Below are 25,826 nucleotides of genomic sequence, written 5' to 3'. Positions count from 1 at the left end.
CACTATACTGCCTCTATGCTGGCAATAATATTTTAAACAGTGTAATTTAAAATAGCAATGCCTAAATATAAACAATGTAAAATATCTACTTGAAGAAAATCACAAAATTTCACAACTATATGTAAGGAAAGGGTTGAATTTTTAAAATGTAGACATAAATTGCTTAAGATTTTATAAAAATGGAGGTTGGACACTAAAGTTTTATTTATATGATTCTGGGTAGTTTCTGTATGCTTAAATGTTTCATGATTATAAAAGAGAAAATACATTACATTAATAGAATTAGGTAAAATTTTTTCTAAGTAGAATATGGATTAAATAAAAACTTAAGTATTTTTTTATTTTACAAATGACAAAAATGTCAAAGTTTAATTAAGAATAATAAGAAATGTAAATAGCCAAAAAAGTGAAAAGAAAATCAAATGACAGGAAAGTATCTGCCAAATATCAAAAGCATACACTTATGTTATTTGATTTTAAAAGGACAACATGTGGCCAGGTGCGGCGGCTCACACCTGTAATCCCAGCATTTGTGGAGGCCCAGACGGGCAGATCACCTGAGGTCAGAAGTTCAAGACCAGCCTGACCAACATGGCAAAACCCCATCTCTACTAAAAATACAAAAATTACCTGGGTGTGGTGGCATGCACCTGTAATCCCACCTACTCAGGAGCCTGAGGCAGGAAAATCCACTGGGAGGTGGAGGTTGCAGTGAGCTGAGATCATGCCATTGCACTCCAGCCTGAGCAACAAGAGCAAAACTCCATCTCGAAAAATAAATAAATAAATAAATAAATAAATAAATAAATAAAGGACAACATGAGTCAACATACCAATATATGGATATTGTCAAAATGCCAGAGATACACATACACATTATTATGTGATAAAAAGTAATAAAAAGATGGTAATCACAGATACATGAGACTATATGAGTTAAAAAAATCTATGTGTGCTGGATTTCAATTGATCTTTTTAAATCTAATAAAAATACGCTATAGTTGTGTGAAATATAAATGCTAAAATGGAAGCAGAAGCATTCAAAAGACTATAACCACAAGATAAAATGGAGAAATTGAAAAAAAAAAAAACACTGAAAAATATTCCAGCTCCAGAGGTATTTTAAAACATCAAATGGCCCAGCATGAGTGATGCAGAAGACAGGTGATTTCTGCATTTCCAACTGAGGTACTGGGTTCATCTCACTGGGGCTTGTTGGACAATGGGTGCAGGACGGTGGGTGCAGCCCACTGACCATGAGCCGAAGCAGGGTAAGGCATCACCTCACCTGGGAAGCACAAGGGGTCAGGGAATTCCCTTTCCTAGCCAAGGGAATCTGTGACAGACAGCACTTGAAAATCGGGTCACTCCCACCCTAATATTGCACTTTTCCAATGGTCTTAGCAAACGGCACACCAGGAGATTATATCCCGCGCATGGCTCGGAGGGTCCCACGCCCTTGGAGCCTCACTCATTGCTAGCACAGCAGTCTGAGATCAAACTGCAAGGGGGCAGCCAGGCTGAGGGAGGGGCACCTGCCATTGCTGAGGCTTGAGTATGTAAACAAAGCACTGGGAAGCTCGAACTGGGTGGAGCCCACCACAGCTCAAAGAGGCCTGCTGCCTTTGTAGACTCCACCTCTGGGGGCAGGGCACAGCCCAACAAAAGGCAGCAGAAACCTCTGCAGACTTAAATGGCCCTGTCTGACAGCTTTGAAGAGAGTAGTGGTTCTCCCAGCATGGAGTTTGAGATCTGAGAATGGACAGACTGCCTTCTAAAGTGGGTCCCTGATCCCTGAGTAGCCTAACTGGGAGGAACCGCCCAGTAGGGGCAGATTGACACCTCACACGGCCAGGTACCCCTCTGAGACAAAGCTTCCAGAAGAACAATCAGACAGCAACATTTGCTGTTCAGCAATATTCGCTGTTCTGCAGCCTCCGCTGCTGATACCCAGGCAAACAGGGTTTGGAGTGGACCTCCAGCAAACTCCAACAGACCTGCAGTTGAGGATCCTGAATGTTAGAAGGAAAACTAACAAACAGAAAGGACATCCACACCAAAACCCCATCTGTACGTCACTATCATCAAAGACCAAAGGTAGATAAAACCACAAAGATGGGGAAAAAACAGAGCAGAAAAGCTGAAAATTCTAAAAATCAGAGCGCCTCTCCCCCTCCAAAGGAACGCAGGCCCTCGCCAGCAACGGAACAAAGCTAGATGGAGAATAACTATGACGAGTTGACAGAAGAAGGCTTCAGACAACCAAACTTCTCCGAGCTAAAGGAGGAAGTTTGAACCCATCACAAAGAAGCTAAAAACATTGAAAAAAGATTAGACGAACGGCTAACTAGAATAACCAGTGTAGAGAAGTCCTTAAAGGACCTGATGGAGGTGAAAACCATGGCACGAGAACTATGTGACAAATGCACAAGCTTCAGTAGCTGATTCAATCAACTGGAAGAAAGGGTATCAGTGATTGAAGATCAAATGAATGAAATGAAGTGAGAAGAGAAGTTTAGAGAAAGAAGAGTAAAAAGAAATGAACAAAACCGCCAAGAAATATGGGACTATGTGAAAAGACCAAATCTATGTCTGATTGGTGTACCTGAGAGTGACAGGGAGAATGGAACCAAGTTGGAAAACACTCTGCAGGATATTTTCCAGGAGAACTTACCCAGCCTAGCAAGGCAGGCCAACATTCAAATTCAGGAAATACAGAGAACACCACAAAGATACTCCTCAAGGAGAGCAACTCCAAGACACACAATTGTCAGATTCACCAAAGTTGAAATGAAGGTAAAAATGCTAAGGGCAGCCAGAGAGAAAGGTCGGGTTACCCACAAAGGGAAGCCCATCAGACTAACAGCTGATCTCTCTGCAGAAACTCTACAAGCCAGAAGAGAGTGGGGGCCAATATTCAACATTCTTAAAGAAAAGAATTTTCAACCCAGAATTTCATATCCAGCCAAACTAAGCTTCAGAAGTGATGGAGAAATAAAATCCTTTACAGACAAGCAAATGCTGAGAGATTTTGTCACCAACAAGCCTTCCCTATAAGAGCTCCTGAAGGAAGCACTAAACATGGAAAGGAACAACCGGTACCACCCACTGCACAAACATGCCAAATTGTAAACACCATCGATGCTAGGAAGAAATTGCATCAACTAATGGGCAAAATAACCAGCTAGCATCATAATGACAGGATCAAATTCACACATAACAATACTAACTTTAAATGTAAATGGGCTAAATACTCCAATTAAAAGACACAGACTGGCAAATTGGATAAAGAGTCAAGACCCATCAGTGTGCTGTATTCAGGAGACCCATCTCATGTGCAGGGACACACATAGGCTCAAAAGAAAGGGATGGAGGAAGATCTACCAAGCAAATGGAAAACAAAAAAAGGCAGGGGTTGCAATCCTAGTCTCTGATAAAACAGACTTTAAACCAACAAAGATCAAAAGAGACAAAGAAGGCGATTACATAATGGTAAAGGGACCAATTCAACAAGGAGAGCTAACTATCCTAAATATATATGCACCCAATACAGGAGCACCCACATTCATAAAGCAAGTCCTTAGTGACCTACAAAGAGACTTAGACTCCCACACAATAATAATGGGAGACTTTAACATCCCACTGTCAACATTAGACAGATCGAGACAGAAAGTTAAATAGGATATCCAGGAATTGAACTTAGCTCTGCACCAAGTGGACCTAATAGACATCTACAGAACTCTCCACCTCAAATCAACAGAATATACATTCTTCTCAGAACCACACTGCACCTATTCCTAAATTGACCACATAGTTGAAAGTGAAGCACTCCTCAGCAAATGTAAAAGAACAGATATTATAACAAAATGTCTCTCAGACCACAGTGCAATCAAACTAGAACTCAGGATTAAGAAACTCACTCAAAACCACTCAACTACATGGAAACTGAACAACTTGCTCCTGAAAGACTACTGGGTATATAACAAAATGAAGGCAGAAATAAAGATGTTCTTTGAAACCAACGAGAACAAAGACACAACATAACAGAATCTCTGGGACACATTTAAAGCAGTGTGTAGAGGGAAATGTATAGCACTAAATGCCCACAAGAGAAAGCAGGAAAGATCTAAAATTGACACCCTAACATCACAATTTAAAGACTAGAGAAGCAACAGCAAACACATTCAAAAGCTAGCAGAAGGCAAGAAATAACTAAGATCAGAGCAGAACTGAAGGAGATAGAGACACAAAAAAACCTTTCAAAAAATCAATAAATCCAGGAGCTGGTTTTTTTGAAAAGATCAACAAAATTGATAGAGCGCTAGCAAGACTAATAAAGGAAAAAAGAGAGAAGAATCAAACAGATGCAACAAAAGAATGATAAAAAGGATATCACCACTGATCCCACAGAAATACAAACTACCATCAGAGAATACTACAAACACCTCTATGCAAATAAACTAGAAAATCTAGAAGAAATGGGTAAATTCCTGGACACATACACCCTCCCAAGACTAAACTAGAAAGAAGTTGAATCCCTCAATAGACCAATAACAGGCTCTGAAATTAAGGCAATAATTAATAGCCTACCAAATAAAAAAAAAGTCCAGGACCAGACGGATTCACAGCCGAATTCTACCAGAGGTACAAGGAGGAGCTGGTACCATTCCTTCTGAAACTATTCCAATCAATAGAAAAAGAGGGAATCCTCGCTAACTCATTTTATGAGGCCAACATCATCCTGATACCAAAGCCTGGCAGAGACACAACAAAAAAAGAGAATTTTAGACCAATATCCCTTATGAACATTGATGCAAAAATCCTCAATAAAATACTTGCAAACCGAATCCAGCAGCACATCAAAAAGCTTATCCACCATGATCAATTGGGCTTCATCTCTAGGATGCAAGGCTGGTTCAACATACACAAATCAATAAACATAATCCAGCATATAAACAGAACCAAAAACAAAAATGACATGATTATCTCAATAGATGCAGAAAAGGCCTTTGACAAAATTCAACAGCCCTTCATGCTAAAAACTCTCAATAAACTAGGTATTGATGGGACATATCTCAAAATAATAAGAACTATTTATGACAAAGCCACAGCCAATATCATACTGAATGGGCAAAACTTGGAAGCATTCCCTTTGAAAACTGGCACAAGACAGGAATGTCCTCTCGCACCACTCCTATTCAACATAGTGTTGGAAGTTCTGGCCAAGGCAATCAGGCAGGAGAAAGAAATAACTGGTATTCAATTAGGAAAAGAGGAAGTCAAATTGTCCCTGTTTGCAGACGACATGATTGTATATTTAGAAAACCCCATCATCTCAACCCAAAATCTCCTTAAGCTGATAAGCAACTTCAGCAGTCTCAGGATACAAAATCAATGTGCAAAAATTACAAGCATTCCTATACAGCAATAACAGACGAACACTGAGCCAAATCATGAGTGAATTCCCATTCCCAGTTGCTTCAAAGAGAATAAAATACCTAGGATTCCAATTTACAAGGGATGTGAAGGACCTCTTCAAGGAGAACTACAAACCACTGCTCAACAAAATAAACAAGGACACAAACAAATGGAAGAACATTCCATGCGCATGGATAGGAAGAATCAATATCATGAAAATGGCCATACTGCCCAAGGTAATTTATAGATTCAATGTCATCCCCATCAAGCTACCAATGACTTTCTTCACAGAGTTGGAAAAAACTACTTTAAAGTTCTTATGGAACCAAAAAAGAGCCCACATTGCCAAGAGAATCTAAGCCAAAAGAACAAAGCTGGAGGCATCACGCTACCTGACTTCAAACTATACTACAAGGCTACAGTAACCAAAACAGCATGGTACTGGTACCAAAACAGAGATATAGACCAATGGAACAGAACAGAGCCCTCAGAAATAATACCACACATCTACAACTATCTGATCTTTGACAAACCTGACAAACAAATAATGGGGAAAGGATTCCCAATTTAATAAATGGTGCTGGGAAAACTGGCTAGCCATAAGTAGAAAGCTGAAACTGGATCCCTTCCTTACACCTTATACAAAAATTAATTCAAGATGGATTAAAGACTTAAATGTTAGACCTAAAACCATAAAAACCCTAGAAGAAAACCTGGGCAATACCATTCAGGACATAGGCATGGGCAAGGACTTCGTGTCTAAAACACCAAAAGCAAAGGCAACAAAAGCCAAAATTGACAAATGGGATCTAATTACACTAAAGAGCTTATGCACAGCAAAAGAAACTACCATCAGAGTGAACAGGCAACCTACAGAATGGGAGAAAATTGTTGCAATCCACTCATCTGACAAAGCGCTAATATCCAAAATCTACAAAGAACTCAAACAAATTTACAAGAAAAAAAACAACCCCATCAAAAAGTGGGCAAAGGATATGAACAGGCACTTCTCAAAAGAAGACATTTATGCAGCCAACAGACACATGAAAAAATGCTCATTATCCCTGGCCATCAGAGAAATGCAAATCAAAACCACAATGAGATATCATCTCACACCAGTTAGAATGGTGATCATCAAAAAGTCAGGAAACAACAGGTGCTGGAGAGGATGTGGAGAAATAGGAACACTTTTACACTGTTGGTGGGAGTGTAAACTAATTTAACCATTATGGAAGAGAGTGTGGTGATTCCTCAGGGATCTAGAACTAGAAATACGGTTTGACCCAGCCATCCCATTACTGGGTATACACCCCAAGGATTATAAATCATGCTGCTATAAAGACACATGCACACGTATGTTTATTGCGGCAGTATTCACAAGAGCAAAGACTTGGAACCAACCCAAATGTCCAACAATGATAGACTGGATTAAGAAAATGTGGCACATATACACCATGGAATGCTATGCAGACATAAAAAAGGATGAGTTCATGTCCTCTGTAGGGTTGTGGATGAAGTTGGAAACCATCATCCTCAGCAAACTATCACAAGGACAAAAAACCAAACACCACATGTTCTCACTCATAGGTGGGAATTGAACAATGAGAACACTTGGACACAGGAAGGAGAACATCACATACCAGGGCCTGTCTTGGGGTGGGGGGAGGGAGGAGAGATAGCATCAGGAGATATACCTAATGTAAATGAGGAGTTAATGGGTGCAGCACACCAACACGGCACATGGATACGTATGTAACAAACCTCCACGTTGTGCACATGCACCCTAGAACTTAAAATATAATAATAAAAAAAGTCAAATAACTATGTCCTACATTTAACAAAACTAGTTTAAAGAATATAAAATGTTGAAACTTAACAAATTATTTTAAAATTAGCATACCAGTAATGCCAAATATGTTGATGTGAAGAATAAGAGAGACAGAGATGAGAGAGAAACATCTTGAACCAGAATGTCCTGAACCAGTTAAGAAAATGATAAACTAAATAGAATTTAATTAATTTATTTATTTTTATTTATCTGTATTTTATTTTTTGAGAAGGAGTCTCCCTCTGTCACCCAGGCTGCAGTGCAGTGGCGCCATCTTGGCTCACTGCAACCTCCTGCAACCTCTGCCTCCCAGGCTCAAGCAATCCTCATGCCTCAGCCTCCCGAGCAGCTGGAATTACAGGTGTCCACCAACACATCTGGCTAATTTTTGTATTTTAAAGAGAGGGAGTTTTTACTATGTTGGCCAGGCTGGTCTCAACTCCTGACCTCAAGTGATCCACCTGCCTCAGCCTCCCAAAATGCTGGGATTACAGGTATAAGCCACCATGCCCAGCAGATTTCATTTATTATTATTATTTTTTATTTTTATAATTATTATTTTTTGAAACGGAGTCTCTCTGTGTTGCCCAGGCTGGAGTGTGGAGTGCAGTGACGCGATCTCGGCTCACTGCAGCCTCCGCGTCCTCCATTCAAGCAATTTCTCCTGCTTCAGCCTCCTGTGTGTCCTGCCTCAGCCTCTGGAGAACCTGGGATTACAGGCATGTGCCACCACGCTGGGCTAATTTTTGCATTTTTAGTAGAGATGGGGTTTTGCCATGTTGGGAAGGCTGGTCTCAAGCTCCCAACCTCAGGTGATCTGCCCGCCTTGGCCTCCCAAAGTGCTGGGATTACAGGCGTGAGCCACTGCACCCGGCCTATAATTTAAATTAAAGTTTAATTTAAGAATTAATGTGTATTTCAAAACTAGAAGCTCTGCTTTATCATACTTATAAATGACAAATTCTAAAAATAATATCAGCAATAATAAAAAGCATTTAGTAGAACTGAGTAATCATTTTTGAACACATACATACTTTGATATATTGTATATATACATACATTTAAAAAGAAATTCACAGAAAATATTAAAGATAATACACAATGAGTATTTGTTTAACAAAAGCTCAAACATATTATATCACCTGATTAAAGCCAGTTGATAGAGTTTGGATATTTATCCCCACCCAAATCTCATGTTGAATTGTAATCCCCAATGTTGAAGGTGGGGCCTAGTGGGAGATATTTGGATCATGAGGGTGGATTCCTTATGAATATTTTGGGCCATCCCCTTGGTGATAAGGGACCTCTAGCTCTGAGTTCACATGAGATCTGGACATTTAAAAGTGTGTGGCACCTCCCCCAATATTCCCCTTCTCTCTTGCTCCTGTTCTAGCTATGTGACCTGCCTGCTCTCACTTCACCGAAGTAAAAGCTTCCTGAGGCCTTCCCAGAAACCATGCTTCCTGTACAGCTTGCAGGACTGTAAGCCAATTAAACCTCTTTCTTATAAATTACCCAATCTCAGGTATTTCTTTACAGCAACATGAGAACAGTCTAATATACCAGGAAAAGATAAAAATGATTTTTGATTTTTAGCACTATTTAGAAAGTTCTTCCTAATAAAGTATGTATGTCTAGGAAAGATAATGTGAATATCAAGAAAGGATAGGTAAAAGTCATTATTGTATATTATATGGGTGTATGTCAGGAAATCCTAAGACTATGAACCAATTTTTTAAAAACTACTAGTAGAATTAATAATAAAATTAAGAAAACAGTTGGATGCAAGATATTCCTGTAATACCAATATAACACCCATTTGTTTCTTCAGACATTAGCACTAACCAATTAGATACACAGATGGAAGAAAACACCCTATTAATAATAGTGATGAAAAAAATCTCAATTCACATGATATTAAATGTAACTGGGTACAGCAAAAATAGAAATAAAACTCTTGCGAATTTTTTTTAACATATCTAGAAAATGGAATCCAGAAACTAGTTGGTATAGGAATATTCATTTGAAATTTAATAGAACTTGTGTCAACATACACAAAACTAAGTAAAACATGTTTATGTATTTTCAAACAATTAAAATATTAGAAACATATCTTTATACAGTAAACCTGGGATTTTTTTAAGCAAGAAAGAAACTTAGTATCATAAAAACTAAACACTTTTATATGACAGAAGATACCACAAATTGTGTTAAAATTTAATTGATAGGTAATTTTGGTTAAATATGGAAGACTATACAAAACTCTTTCCAGGAATACCACTAAAATGATATTAAAAGGATTAAAATGAGAGTGAAGACATTTGTTTATAAAGGTGTACAAACAACAACAATAATAATGTAAGGACCTAATAGTAATAACATTTAAGAAGCTAGAAAACTTATCTGATAACTGACAGCCGACTTGAAAGTACTGAATTCCAAATCAGCAATGGATAAATTGGAACTTGATTTGGACTCTATAGCCTCAAAAGACTAGGAATTTGAGCATCAAGTAAAACTGAAAAAGGAATTAAAAGTAGTGTTCAAAACTAGAGAACTAATTGAAAGTGCATCTGTCAATAATTAACCCGTCTATATTAGGGTTCTCCAGAGATACAGAATCAACAGTGTGTGTGTGTGCGCGCGCGTGTGTGTGTGCATGTACTCACGTGCATATTAATTTATTTAGGAATTGGCTCACATGATTATGGAGCTTGACAAGTCCCAAGTTCTGCAGTCTGCAAGCTGGAGACCCAAGAGAGTCAATGGTGTGGTTCCAGTCCAAAGGGCCTGCTGGCTTTATACCCAAGAAGGACCAATGTTTTGGTTTGAGTATAATGGCAGGAAAAAACCAATGTCTCAGTGCAAGGCAATCAGGCAGAAGGAGTTTCCTCTTGCTCATGGGAATGTCAGCCTTTTTGTTCTACTTGGGCCTTTAACTGTTTGGATGGAACTTCATTATTTGGGAAAAGTAAAGCAGAAAATCTCTACAATGGGCACAATTAAGCATGGTGCTACCATTTTGAAAATAAAATGATTAAGGGAAACACTGCTCATATACTGGTACTGAGACCCTCTAGAATATGTTTTCTATTTTGTCCTCCAAATATTGTCAGCTAGGATCATATAATCCAGATAATATTCTCTGAAAACTGCAACGATTCCAAGATTTGAAATAATTTGAGCTATTATTTCTTCAAATATTTTTCTGTCCACTTCCAGGGCTCTAATTATGCAAACATTAAATGACTTGCTGTTGTTGTACAGATCACTTAGTCTCTATTCATTTCTTTTCCATTCTTTTTTTCTTTCTGTGCTTAGTAACTATGTTTTCAAGTGAAAACACCTATATAGCCAGAACAGAGCTCATGAAATAAAATGTTACCTTGTAAAAAAGAAACAAACAAACAAAATATTACCAAAACCACCTAGGTCCCTATCATTTCCCCTCTCTAGCCAATAACCAGTCCTAGACATTGTGATTGTAACACTGCTGAATGCTTGGGCGGGGTGGGGGCTGGTGTCTTCCATTCGAATGTGTTGAAGTATGTTTTAGCAGGCAGTAATGTTACCTGTGGATCAGCTTGGTCTTTCTGTGGTTTGTCTTTAAATTTCATTAGGGAAATTCCGGAGTAGACTTTAAGGTAAATTTAGCCCTCCTGCTAAGGCAAAACCCTTGTTAGGTCATTAACAAATGGTCTCAGAGCTTGAAGAGGTATCACTGTTCACACTACATGAAATTGAAATGTCTCCCAGACCTGTGTGAGCTTTAGAATATGTACATCTTGCAGATTCTCAGAAGTCATTCTTTGTCTGAACTTGGGGAGTTTCACTCCGTGAATGTCCAAATTAGTAGTTAGCTAAGAACTCCAGGAGGCCCCATATAGATATCTGGATCATTTTGTTTGCCTAGCTCTTTTCTTTTCAGTATTTTGTGTCTCAAATTTCAACTTCCTGTACCTCTCCGACTCTGGTTGCTGGATCCTCACCATGGTCTCCTTGGAATCTCGTTCCTTTCATCACCATTCAGAAAGTGCCTCTAGCTAGAAAGCCATGGTGATTGTAAGGCTCACTTCATTTGGTTTTCTTCCTCAATCACCAGAGTCCCATGCTACTCATCCAAAGTATCAAAACTGTTGGTTTGTATATTTTGCCCTTTATAACATTGTTTACTATGGAGCATAAATCCAGTCCAAAGAAATCCAATGATATTCCATCACTTTTAGATGTGAAAATTCTCTTCTCTCTCCAATTCTCTTGAATCGCGTTACAATCATGCTAGTTTAATGAATAATCAGTTAATTAACTTTTGATACTTTGTATGAGTCACGTTTTTAATTTTTTGAAAATTATACTTTTACAAGGTATAGAATTATACTTTTATAAGGTGTAGAAAAGTGTTGTTAGGTGTAGTTGTTGTCATTAATCATTCTCTCTTAGGAAGATATATAGAAGTATTTATGGCTGAAATAATATAAAATGTGGGATATGCCTTAGTCTGCTAGTAAGAAAAGGAAAGAGAAGTGGGGGAAGAAGAGATAAATGAAATAAGGTTTGTCATATGTAGATAATTGTTGAAGCAGGATGATCAATGTATAGGGCCCATCATAATGTTTTTTATAACTGAGAATTTCATGAAATAGAGGTAGAGATAGAAATGGAGATAGAATGGAAGGTGTCAGGGCAAAGGGAGAGACAGATGGAAATTGAGGGCAATGGAAGCCTTACTTTGTACTCCAAATTGATGATATTGAGAATCAAAGAAATCAGACTGTATAAGAAAGAACGATAACAAGCATATTAAATATCAAAAACTTGAGGAGCCTAAAGACTGCTTCTATTAGATTGTCATTCACTGCTCCAATGCACGAAATGAGGCACCCTTCTTGCAGTGCCTCATATGGTTCTGGAAGTAATAGTGGCTCTAAGTGATAATACATCTCACTGCACACAGGGGTAAAATACGCTGCAAGCCCCTGAGTAATGAATTACTGTCATCTGACAAGGGCCAATATCAATTTAGCACATGCAACCAGAATTTACAGTCCAGATTATAGAAAGTTATCATCATTCTCATCCTCTGGCTTTCAGCTTGAATCAAAGAAAAGAACTAGGTAGTATGAGGGTCGTGATCATTAGGCACCTCCTCCAGAGACAAATACAGGTTGCCATCTGCGTGATAAAGACTGTTAGGTGAGGTTGAGGAAGTGCTTAGAGCTAAGCTCTAGTACTAAACATTGGGATAAATTGCTTCCCTGAAACATAATTTACACAGGTGATGCCAAGGTGCTGAAAATACTGAGTCATCAGGAATAAAATGTCTTTGCTCACAGCCCTTCCCCAAAATAACACTGAAGAACCATTAAAAAAAGGGGGGGGTGTTTTTCTTAACCTCAAATGCTTAATTATAGACCACTTATCAGAAAACCGGCATGCATTTCTCTTTCTCTTCTAAAGCGGGGCATTTGCCTGAAGAAATAATGGCAGCTTCTGCATTGGCTTTCACTAGTATCTCCTGCACACATAAAGAGTTACAGAAAAGAATAAAGCACAGAAATAAGGTGAATTTTAAAAACACAATATTCAGACTGCGACAGAATCCAGATTCCATTGCACTTAAGCCCTATATAGTTTCTTTGCAAAGTCTTCCTTTGTGATCGCTTCTCACAGATTGTTCTGGTGATAATTCAAAGATTTTGGTCACTTTTTGATCATGAAGTTTCCTTGGGACCACTGTTTAATGAGCCTCTAATTCCCACTATGTGAAGGGATGCTTGGCTACAGTTCTGGCAAACCCCTGATACATTCAGCTAGAGGTGAATCAAAGTTCAAACAGGTTTGCTAAATCTAAGTCATCTTTCTGGAGTGGGTTTGCAAAGTCTTGCTTCTGCAAAATATACAACAGTTTGGAAATTCACTTCCAATACACTTGTCCTATCAATATCAATGTTTAGGAAATTCCTTTGCCAAGACTCCAAGGAGAGATATAAATAGAAAATCTGTGTTACTCAATGGAAAATTTCAGTAAGGATTGGTAGCATAAATGAAGGCAACCCAATATTGTTTCAGATACATAAGTGGCTAATCAACTTCAAATGTTCCAAGATATTTGCATCCAGAAATTTACAAACTTCTCTTGAAGAATAGATGATTCTATGAATAATCCTCAGCATAATTCTGAAGTATGTAGGATCAGGACAAAAACTGGAAAAAATTAGTTAGGTAAAAGAGAACATTGGGTGGTAAGTAATGAACTACGAAATGTCTGTATATTTGTATGTGTATGCATGTACTTATATACATGTATAAACATGTATACACACATACTTTTAAAGAGTAAACACTATTAGGAAGGTTATTGTATGCACAATTACACAACTTTCCTTTCATAGTAAAGCATTCTAGAAAAGTAAGCATGTTGAAGTAAAAATATATATATATATATATATATGTGTGTGTTATGGGAATAAGAAAAACATGAACATAAAACAAAGGAAACAAATAGTTTTTCATTTTCTTCAAATTACTCCTTGAATTGTATTTGTTTTTGCTTGATCCATTTATGGTTTTCCCAATACAGTTTTAAAAAAATGGTCCCAATACAATTTTTAATGCCTTTGTCTTATTTGTTCTTCTGTATGGTTTGCAATTGGTAGTTACTGTCAGGTCAGTAATCCATTCATTCAAAGTTATCTTTGTGATGCATTATTTTTAAGGACTACTATTAAATTAGATATAAGCCATGTTTCAGTAATGGAGGTGACATTTTATTTCTAAAAGATCAAGTAATAACTTATTTTGTGCAGGGGAAGGGATCTTTCCTGTATAGCTTAAAAAATGTACTGCTCCCTGTCTGGGATTTCCCAACCACGTGGCAAACAAGGTAAGCGGGAGGGGGCTTTGTGGTGGTTCTTCTTCATCACAATTCTGTGTTACATAATAACTTATGAAATTTATTTTATACATATTATATCTAATTTTTTAAACAATCTGAAAAAAATAGCTATTATTGTCCTCACTTCCCAGTAAGAAACCTGTAACTCAGACGTTTAAATAACTTGCTGCAACCACACTTAAAGACATGTTCAGCTTATTTATGTGTTTGTCTCTAAAGAAGTACCTTTGGAGGAGAAAATACCCAACAAATAGTGAATTTGTCCCAATATCATATGTCACACTGCAGACTATCAAAGGAGAATTTGGTAAAATAATGGCAAATATTAAAGATCCTTAAATCAGCTCATGTTCTACAGAACACTTATAAAATAATTGTTTCCTTTTTCTAATAAAATGCACATTGAAGTGCTAATTAAATTACAGGCACAATGATTTAGTTTGCTGCCTTTGCTATAATCATTCTCATTATCATTGTCCAATACTGATTGGGATTGTCCTATGATGACGGGACATTATGCTAAGATCTTGCAACTTAACTAAAGTTATGCAATATATCTAGATTTAGGGAAAATAATCAGGTATGAGCCCTAATTACCATTTTTTCACTCTGAAGTTTACATTTACATGGGACAGTACAGCATAGCATCTGAGAAAGAACAAGGCCATTGTGGTCAGACAGACCTGAGTGGCCATGGACAAGTGTTATATCATCATAGTGCAATGTTGTTATAAAACTTAAGAGTTACATGTAGCTTTCAGTATAATGTTGGTTATATAAGATATGCTCAATAAAAGTCTGTATTGTCACTGTCATAGCTTCTATCATTATGTAACTTAGAAGGTACTTAAGCAGGTAAAGGAACGACCTTCTCATATCATGCTGACAAGTGAGTAACTATGTTGTCTTTTTGACACATGAAAGGAGGTTAAAACATTTTCTCTACCTCCAATTTCTAAACACTCCAAAAATTAAATATTATGTTTTGAAAAAGAAGCCTTGAAAAAACAAACACCCAAAAGAAGCAAGCACAGAATGCTAAACCTTCACAACTTTGTGTAAAACGTTCTTACAATAAAAATTTTAGCCCAGTGGCCAGATACCTTAAGACGGCAATGTTTTCATTGCAAAGTGATTAGAGCTTAATGGAGTCTTCTGTGAGTAAATTAGAAAAACAAAAGTGAGGAAGATCATGACCTTACATTTAATTAAACTTCTTCAGGCTGCTAATTCTTCTATAGGTTGATTAATAAAGAGTGGTACTAGCACACTTTCTAAAATATAAACATAGTACTCACTCATGGAATAATCACATAGATAACTAAAACAGCTACCCTTCTTCTTAAAATAAATATTGCATTTTAAACAAAGAAAAGTATTGAGTCTAAATCTACCTTAATTTTTCCAAGATAACTGGACCGAGAATATAAGAGCAAAATCTCTGGCTTCATCAATAGAATAATGTTCATTCTGAGCTCATCACTTATTAAGTACAAAACTTTGTGCAAACCACTTAACCTTTCTACACATCAGTTTCTAAGCTGAACAATGAACTAGTAATACTACCAACCTAATAGGATTAGTACAAGTACTAAAGGGAATAGTTCCTACATGTGCCTTGCACAAAATAAGTGGTCAATAAATTTTAACTTTCATTATATTCAGGTTACACACAAAATAAATGACTTAGTAGTACAAATATCCCACTTCTACAAGTTATTCTTATCAGTTTCTCTTCATGTCAATATTATATTGCTCTAAAAACAACTCAACAAATAAAAATAACAACAGAGTGAAATCTCTTTCAGGAACAGAATTATACAAATATCAAAGATAAGGGCTCAATATTTAATAAGGAATCAATAATCTGAAGCTCTAAACATACGATATTAACTGATTTTAAAGATATTTTCCATTTCCATACAGAGATTTTCACAGTCTTTCCACAAATTGTCACTATGACAATCAGGTTCAAAGTATCCTAATTTTCCTTTCTAATGTTTGAATTCATATAATTTGTTCCTAATCCCCACTTTCATTTTTTCAGTGTTTACTTTGAAGTATGAGTATAAAATATCAGAATTTATCTTCTGGGAATAGTAAGTCAAAATATGCTCCTTGAATAATATTTATTTTGCCATACTCCTGTTGTGCTTCCAATTTTTTAAAACTTTAAAAGAAAAAAATAAAGGTATATGCTTTAGTTTTTTTTTTAAGGTATTTTTGTTAGCTTTGGAAGAAGTAGAAACATGGCAAAAGAATGCCTCATCTTCAGGAAAACAGTAAAAGGCAAAAACAGATCATCACTAACAGAAGCTAAATCACACAGTGGAGTTGAGCTCCTAAGACGTAATTGATTCTGCCAGGATAAAAATGGAACAGGACCAAGATATTATAACGAGAATCATTTTGTTACTAAAGAAGACTCCTTTCACAATGGGTGCACAGTTGAATCCTAGTGTGATCATTATAGGCTCATTTTCCTTGTTCATGTAACTGTGATAAAGGCCCTGGAAGAAGTACTGGCATTTTAAATTGCTCAGTCTTGCTTGCAGACTTTTTTTTTCTTTTTTTCTTTCTTTGGATTTCTCAAAAAGAAAAAAATTATTTTCCCACGTTACTAGAAGAATGCTTTGGAGACTAGCACTGTGAATGCACAACGAACAACAGTGAAGGCAACAATAGATTATCAGAGCATTGACAAAGAAAGAGAAATTACCTGTGGGCATTTGCTCCAAAGTCCCCACTCAGACATGACACACTCATTGGGACACATAAGAGAACAGGACTGGGTTTCCGGGGGAATTTCATCCTGGTTGCACAGGTTGCTATCCACTGCTCCACCTTCACCATCCGCAGTATTCACACATCTGTAAAGCAAGGTCACAAGATAGTTTGATTATTTAAAACAGTGAAGAGTATCTTTAAAATAGTTATGATGTATCATAGTAACTGACGATAGTTAAATATAACATAAGACCAGCACAGAAACCAAGGGGAACAAAACTTTCCTCCTTTAGTCAGTCAGGCTTTGTGAGCATTAACTCAGTACAGAACCCTTTATTCATCAGGGCAAGGGAGAACAATGGAAAGACTAGAGGCAATGGTTGACCTTGGACTAAAGGCAATGGTTGACCTTGAAGAACTTTATATTTCAAGAGACCTGCAATACATTTACTCAGGTCCAGCACTGAGTGAATATTCTTTTTATTGTAATGAATCTTGAAGGCTCTCCTTCTCTGAATAAATCCATCACTTTGTGATAGCTAGAACCTTCCTACTTCCTGTGGCTTTCTTAAACCTTTCCCAAACTTGTATCTGATACCATGTAAAATTTCCTAAACTTTATCCCACCCATTTTTAAAGTCATGGCAAAGTAATATGAAAAATATCTGAATAGGTATTCTTTCAGGTAACTTCTGCATTTCAGTAAAGAATTTTTCAAATAAAAAAAAAACAAAGGGCAATGAGCAAGTATTTTCATGCAGCAATTAATCACACAGCACAGATGTACGCATCATGGGTGCTTGGCCTACTCTGTGTCAGGTTTTGAGATAAGTACTGGCAATAATGAGATAATCACACTATTGTTAAAGATGAAGAAGACTCAATCAAATTAAAACCAAAGTGTTATACCACTATATGCTTGCCAAAATGGATTAAATTGTAAAAACATGGAAAATATCAAAAGCTGGCAAGAATGCAGAGTGATTATAATTAATTCTTCTCATGCTGCTGGTGGGAGCATAATCTGTTTTGAAAACTGGTTGGCAATGTCTACTAAAGCTAAACCTATACATACTATGTAACCCAACAATCCACTTATATTTCCATAGAAATGCATATAAATGTGTACCAAACCAAAAACCAAAGCTGACTGAAAATGTTCATAGCAGCAGTATTCATAATGAACCAAACTAGAAACAGTCCAAATGTTCAGCAAGAGTATAACCTATAAATATATTATAGTAAATGCCATAAAGTGATGAGAATGAATGAAAGAATATGAGTGACAGTCAAAAATATAATGTTGAACCAAAGAAGCTAGACACAAAAGAGTATATATGATCCCGTTCCAATGAAGTTAATGAATAGGTAATACTAATCTAGGGTGTCAGAAGTCAGAAAAGTGGCTCCCTTTGAGGAAATGGTTAGTGACTGATAGGGACTTAGGTAGTCTTGATAACATTTTGTTTCTTGACCTCTGGGCTGGTTACACAGTTGTGTTCACATTGTTAAAATTCATCCAGCTGTACCCCTATGATGGGGGCATTTCTCTCTATTTATATCACATCCCAAATAGAAATTAATTTTATAATTATTTTTCAAAATGATTTAATAAAGACTTTCTATGTGAAAATATCTTTTGCTAGCTGTTGGGATACAAAGTTGTTATTTGTTAGTGATTCATTTAGTCAATAGTTTTGATAGCTTGCTACATACTAAGTCCTCGCCTGGGTGTTGGGGTACAGAACTGAAATAGAGACAGACATGATCCCTAGTGCTATAAGTATTTTGTTCTAGTGATAATGATAAAGATAAAGATGAAAATGGCAATGATGATGAAATAAATCATGCCATTTGCTGATCTAGCAATTCAGATACAATGTCAAAGTTAAGAAGTAAGCACTTTAATAACAATATGCTAAAGAGCTTTTGGTGCTCCCTAGATCATGCTATGCTAATGAATTATCCTGCACTTTAAGAGTTTCTTTTATACACACATTAAAAACAGAAAAAGAGATTGAGACCATCCTAGCTAACATGGTGAAACCCCGTCTCTACTAAAAATACAAAAAATCAGCTGGGCGAGGTGGCGGGCGCCTGTAGTCCCAGCTACTCGGGAGGCTGAGGCAGGAGAATGGCGTGAACCCGGGAGGCTGAGTTTGCAGTGAGCCGAGATCACGCCACTGCACTCCAGCCTGGACGACAGCGCGAGACTCTGTCTCAAAATAATAATAATAATAATAATAATTAATAATAATAATGATAAAAGAAAACTCCAGGAGCATTTCAAAGTAGCTAATCACATACTGAAAAATAAAACAAGCTTTATGAGTTGCTAACTATGAAAAGTTAGATAGTATAAAAGAGGTTAGCAGAGAATGGTATACAAAAAAGTTGTAATAATGCCTTCTAATATAGGGACTTTAATTCTATGGACTTCTTTAATAACTATGGACTTTAATTTCTTCTGTGGCAAAAGTCAATAGTAGAAGGAAAATCCATGGGATAGCTTAAATGTCCTTTCCTGGACAAACTAAAAAAAAAATAAAAACTGGAAATTGCTTCCCTTCCTGCCTGCACACTATCTGCTGATGTTCATTTATTATTTCACTGAAAAAGAAGAGGGAAGACTTCTGGTTAATGAAATCCAGTGAATATACATATTAGTCTCCATTCACTCCCAATATGTCATAAAAGCAATAGTAAAGGAATTTGTTACCAACACAATAATAATAATTAATAATAATAATAATAATAATAATTGGGAGGGAAAGGCATTACTCCACAAGGACAGAGAACATGGGAGAGGACAAGTACAAGAAATGGAAAATAGATGGGCTCCTGGTAACTCCTTAGTGCATCTGAAAAAGCTGATACTAAACCTTCAAAGGGAAACACCAAAAATAACTCCATTTACAACACAGAACAAAGAAAAAATTCTGGAATTCATGGCACCAAGTACCTCTGGAAATGAGGATGAAAATGAGGCTTAAAAAAACTGAAGGATTTATTGAAAGTATAAGAAGTACCCAAACCTTCAGATCCTCTCCCCTGGTCCACACAGGTAAGTGATTGCCCATCCCCTCCCCCTGCCGGTGATTGCTGGTTTACTATCTGGAGAGGGTCACAAAAGGGTCTTTGGACTAGAGAACACCTGGTGCACTTAATGGGGACACCATCCTGTAAACAGAGGCTTAAGTAAAAGTTTACATACTGCAAAAATTACCACAAAGTTAGTGGCTTAAACCATGGAACTGTATTATCTTATAGCTCTGTAGGATGGAAATACAACTTGGGCCTCATGGGCTAACATCAGAGAGTCAGGTATCAGCAGAGCTGCACTCCTAGAGAAGAATCTCTTTCCTTGCCTTTTCCAGGTTCAGGGGACACTTATATTCTTTGGGTGACCCCTTTCTCCATCTGCGGAGGCAGCAACACTGCATTTCTTGGTGCCTGGCTTCTGTAGTCACATCTTCCACCCTTTCTTATCTCCACTCTTAAAAATCCTGTGAATACATTTTTCCCATTGGCCAATCTAAGAAAATCTTCCCATCACAAAGTCCTCACCTTAATAACATCTGCCAAGTCCCTTTTGCCAAAGGTAGCATATCCATAAAGTCCAGGAATTAGGATGTGGACATCTTTGGGGGCCACCATTCTGTCTATAACCCCAGCATTCCTGTTTCACTAGGTTTCCAGAATACCAGCTGATATGGTTAGGCTTGGTGTCCCCACCCAAATCTCATCTTGAATTGTAACTGCCAGGTGTTCAGGGAGATACCTCATGGGAAGTGATTGGATTATGGGGGCGATTTCCCCCATGCTGTTCTCGTGATAGTGAGTGAATTTTCACGAGGTCTGATGGTTTTATAAATGGCAGTTTTTCCTGTGCTGACACTCACTTTCTCCTACTGCCATGTGAGAAGGTCCAAGCTTGCTTCCCCTTTGCCTTCCACCATGATTTTAAGTTTCCTGAGGCCTCCCCAGCCATGTGGAACTGTGAGTCAACTAAATCTCTTTCTTTTATAAATTAACCAGTCTCAGGTATTTCTTTATAGCAGTGTGAAAATAGACTAATACACTGGCTGTTAGGATTATCTATTTCACATATGATTTAATAAGAGACTTTACTAGGTGTTCTGACAAGCCCGAGAGTAAAGACTTCAAAATATTTAAATTGAGGGTGTTCCTGAATGAAAATGCAGTTATCCACTACATATCCTGCACCATCAATTTCCTTGCCCATCTCCCTTCAGTCATCACCTCACTTTTACTCAAATTCATTGCAAAACTGCTTTAAGGCATTGTCTATATTTGCTATCTCCACTTCCTCCCCTCCTCTCCTCCCGCCTCCCCTCCTCTCCTCCCGCCTCCCCAATTATTACCTCTTGAACTCACTTAAATCACACTTTTATTAGCATTCCAGAGAAACCTCTTAGTGAGATCATCAACAAATTCCTCACTGCCAAACTCAATGGTGAATTCTTATCTCAGTAAACCAAAAAGCATTTGAAACAATTGATTACTATATCTTCTTGAGTAACTCACTTGTCCATCTCCTCATTTTCTTTGTTTTCCTTCTATTCCAGTTTTTTTCTTAGTCTCACTTGTAGAATCTTTCTATTCGCTCTAATCTATGAATGTTGGAGTTCCCCAGGACTCAATTTCTTCTCAATAAATACTAAATTTATAAGCTAATGGTGCCCAAATTTATATTCTAAATCTTTCCTCTGAACTGGACTGTAATAGTTCAGTTGGAAAGCTACTATCACCTCAAATTTAATGTGTTCAAAAGCTAATTTTGATTTTTATCTCAAACCTGCTTCTAATGTTCCTCAACTCAAAAAATTATGCCATTATTCCTAACGTTGCTCAGGCCACACCACCTAACAGACATTTTTGAGGCTTCCTTTTTTCCCCACTCTGCAATCATTTTATCACCAAACTCTGTGTTCTACACCTTCAGAATATATTCCAAATTTGACTTTTGCATCACCTTCACTTTTACTAAATCGATTCCAACCATTAACTTCTTTCACCTGGAATTCTGCAAGGGCCTCAAAACTGTATCCCTTGCTGTTCTACACTACACTCTGAAAATACCTTCCCTATACCACATCCAATAAGGCTCTTTTCAAATGTAAATAAGAGGCCAGGCAGGGTGGCTCATGCCTGTAATCCCAGCACTTTGGGCAGATCACTTGAGGACAAGAGTTCAAAACCAGCCTGGCCAACGTGGTGAAACTCTCTCTACTAAAAATACAAAAATTAGCTGGGTGTGGTGGTGGGCACCTGTAATCTCAGCTATTTGGGAGGCTGAGGCATGAAAATTACTTCAACTTGGGAGGCAGAGGCTGCAGTGAGCTGGGATTGCGCCATTGCACTCCAACCTGGGTGATAGATCAAGACTCAGTCTCAAAAAATAAAATAAAATAAAATAAAATAAAATAAAATAAAATAAAATAAAATAAAATAGAGCATGTTATTCCCCCACGTCAAACCTTCCATAGCTTCATGTTGCAGTTAGAATAATATTCAGTCTTTATCTTGTTTGAGTACTGACACTAGTCATATGGGACAGCTTGTTACTCTGTTAATAAGCCAAGAAGGTTCCTGCTTTTTACTCTCCTTGTCCCTGGAATTCTCTTTCTACAGATCTTCATGCTCATTCAGGTCTCTTACTATATTTAGGTTTGTGCTCAAATATTTTGCTGATCATCTTGCCAAAATAATACTCCTGATAACTCCAACCCAGTTTCGTTTTTCTTTTTTGGCATTTCATAGCAAAGACATTTTATTGAATATAATTTATGTGTTCATTTTTTTCTCTACTGCTATTATAATCATCAGATTATCTCTACTGCTATTATATTACATCAGACCAATCAGACTGAATTTTTATGTAACAAAGTTGTGAGTTGTTTTTCAGTTGCCGTGGGTCCCTTACACTAAAGGTTATGAAACCCGATGGGCATGCCCAGATGAACTAAGCACCAGTGGAATGTAAGTACTCAGAAGAGGGACTGAATTAAGAGGTGGATACTGCATGGCAGGATGTAGGATCAATCAGGTCAAGTCCCTGGCATCACCCCATAGGAGGGTCCACTCAAATCATGTCTCTCAGCACCACCTTATTGCAAGATCCAATCAGATCATACCTTGTTATTTATGCTTATAAAACATGACCCAACCCCCAGCTCAGGGAGGCAGATTTGAGCATTTCCTCCTATCTCCTTGTCAACAGACTTAGAATAAACTTTCCTTGCGGCAAAAACCTGGTGCTTCAGTATATGGCTTTCCATTGCATGTGAGCAAATGAACCAAATTCGACTCAGTGACATTATATTGTCAATTCTTAGAGGACAAAAATGTTATTCACTATTTTATCTGATGTGCTTAGGATAATATCTGATACATAGAAGGCAAATATTCACAAATATTTTTGATTTAATAATTGATTCTAGTCATGGATAAACCATGAAGATGCTCTACAGTTGGAAGGTTTTAAGAAAGAGAACAGATGAGATATTCCATTCATTATAAGACTTTAGGTCAATAAAAGTTTAGAATGCAAGGTAACTGGAAGATCTGCTTCACATATTTAAAAGTAATTACGTACATACAGCATGGTGCATTGTGAGTATGTATGTTTTCTAGGGCTATCTCAGTGGGTTGAATGTGTTCCCTAGATTTCATGTACTGAAAACTTAATCTCTCAAATGTGTATGTTGAGTGGAGATGGAGCCATTGGGACATAATCAGGATTAGATTAAGTCATCAGAGTGGAGCCACCATGATGAGACTGGTGGCTTTATAAGAAGAGAAAGAGAAAGACCTGAGCTAACATGCAAGATTTTGCCTTCTCTCCATGTGATGCCCTCCACTTCATTTTGATACAGTACAAAAAGCCCTCGCCAGAAGCTTCCACCAAGTGAGAAGGACATAAATTCTAGAGGACTGGGGCACAATGATATGGTTTGAATATGTCACTCTAAAATTCATGTGTTGAAAATGTAATTGCCAATGTAATAGTACCAAGACGTGAGGCCTTTAAGATGCAATTGAGTCTTGAAGGTGGAACCCTTATGAATGTCATTATCCTAGTGTTGAGTTCTTATGCAAGTGAGTTTGTTCTCGTGGGAGTTGACTGTTGTAAAAGCAAGCTTGGCTCATTCTTGCGGTCTCATTCTCACATGCCTGCTTGTCCTTCTACTTTCCAACCATGTTATGAAAGAGTACTAAAACCCTTGCCAGAAGCTGCTGCCATGTCCTTGGAATTCCCAGCCTCCAGAGCCATGAGCCAAATAAATTTCTTTTCTTTATAAATTGCTAAGTCTTGGGTATTCTGTCATAGCAAAATAAAAAGAGCTGAAACAGATACCATAATAAAATACCACAGACTGGGTCACTTAAATGACAGAACTTTATTTTCTCATAATTCTGGAGACTAGAAGTCTGAGATCAAGGTGTAATCTGGATTTCTTTTTTCTCCTGAGGCCTCTTCCCTTGGTTTATAGATGGGCATCTTCTCCCTGTCTTCACATGGTCTTTCCTTTATGTGTCTGTGTCCTAGTCTTCTCTTCTTATAAGGACACCAGTTAGAATGGATTAGGGCCCACACCAATAACCTCATTTTACCTTAATTACTTCTTTAAAGATCCTATTTATTTCCAAATGGTCACCTTCTGAGCTACTGAGGGTTCTAACTTAGACATATGGATATTTTTTGTGGGGAAGGGGTTGGAAAATATACAATTCATCCTATTGTAGAATAATGCTTCGTAGTTATTATACTGTTTGTATTATATTGGGCTTTGTAGGTTTAAGCTGAGGCATATGACTGAAAGGCCTTCTTGTTCAAGTGTGTTTTCCTCAATCAACCTTCCACAATTCTGTCCATTGCAATTTATTCTCCTAAAGCTTTTCTTTTTCTCCTGAGATTTTCCTTGAATATTTCTAACAGGCCTGAATAGGATACAAGTAGGAGATGCCACAGCTCATTTACATACTACTTTACAAGCTAGGTTGGTCAATTGTTTTCAAAACCATGACAGAATAAGACACAGGAGACAGAAATTTTTAAAAGAAAAAGGTAAAAGCTCCAAATTTGCAACAGCCTGAGCATCTGAGTTCCAGAAGAAAGGGCAATGTACAAAGGGAAGAAAGATAATTTGTCCATTAGCCATTTGCTTGAGCTGGTGAGGAGAAGCAACTTTCTAATTTTGCTAGCAGCTCTTCCTTTCAACATGACTACCAGTGATTTTGCAACATTGAGACTGTCATAAATAGTGCATATGTACTGATTTTACTGAATAAAGTACGTTTCACAGATGTTGAATAACAATCAATGACATAACTAGGCTCTTCCTTGCAACTGACTTTCAACAGTTAACTCAATAGGCAGCTACCTGATTTAGACACTGACTGTCCATTTGAAACACAGCTTCCTAAATCTGACAAAATAATACACTATGCATGTGCAATAGTTAACTAAGTTATGCTTCTTATTTATTTTACATACTAATCATTATGTATAAATATTGTAACTTCTGCTGTTTTAATTGTCTAATGTTCATTGCCATTATCCTCAGTTGGTAAGGACATCGTTCTTCTTTCTTTCAAAATCATTTCAAAATAGACCATCTTGACAAACTCAGACCATGTATTTCCTTTGGTTGACACTGCTATATTTCTAAACCAAAAACTTTAAACCAGTTTCCTCAGTAAATAATCTAGCATTCACTAAATTCTCTCAGAGATGTGTTTCTCTTATATTAACATGTATTGCTACTGTTCATAGGTATTCTCAGACTTTAGTTTCCAAGGCTAATCATGGGGTTTAAATTAACCTTTTTAATTATCAACATCCAAAATTAAGAAAATGTTCATCAACTATACTAACCATAATGCAAAAAAGACCAATGGCAACACAGTCAGAATCTCCTAATTTGTTAAGAA

The 25,826-nt window shown here is 37.2% G+C and overlaps 1 protein-coding gene across 1 annotated transcript in view; it reads right to left on the bottom strand.

Annotated features, from left to right (window-relative positions):
- THSD7B (thrombospondin type 1 domain containing 7B) overlaps positions 1-25,826 on the bottom strand; it is a 913,367-nt gene that overhangs the window by 87,406 nt on the left and 800,135 nt on the right. The window contains exon 17 of the mRNA XM_019021646.4: positions 16,861-17,011. Within this exon, the coding sequence (XP_018877191.3) occupies positions 16,861-17,011 (151 nt within the window). The remainder of the gene's footprint in view (positions 1-16,860; positions 17,012-25,826) is intronic.

The sequence above is a fragment of the Gorilla gorilla genome, chromosome 11 (genome assembly GCF_029281585.2).
Source record: "Gorilla gorilla gorilla isolate KB3781 chromosome 11, NHGRI_mGorGor1-v2.1_pri, whole genome shotgun sequence".
Classification (NCBI taxonomy): Eukaryota; Metazoa; Chordata; class Mammalia; order Primates; family Hominidae; genus Gorilla; species Gorilla gorilla.
Note: the sequence above shows the minus strand (reverse complement) of the source record. Positions and strands in the feature narration are given on the sequence as shown.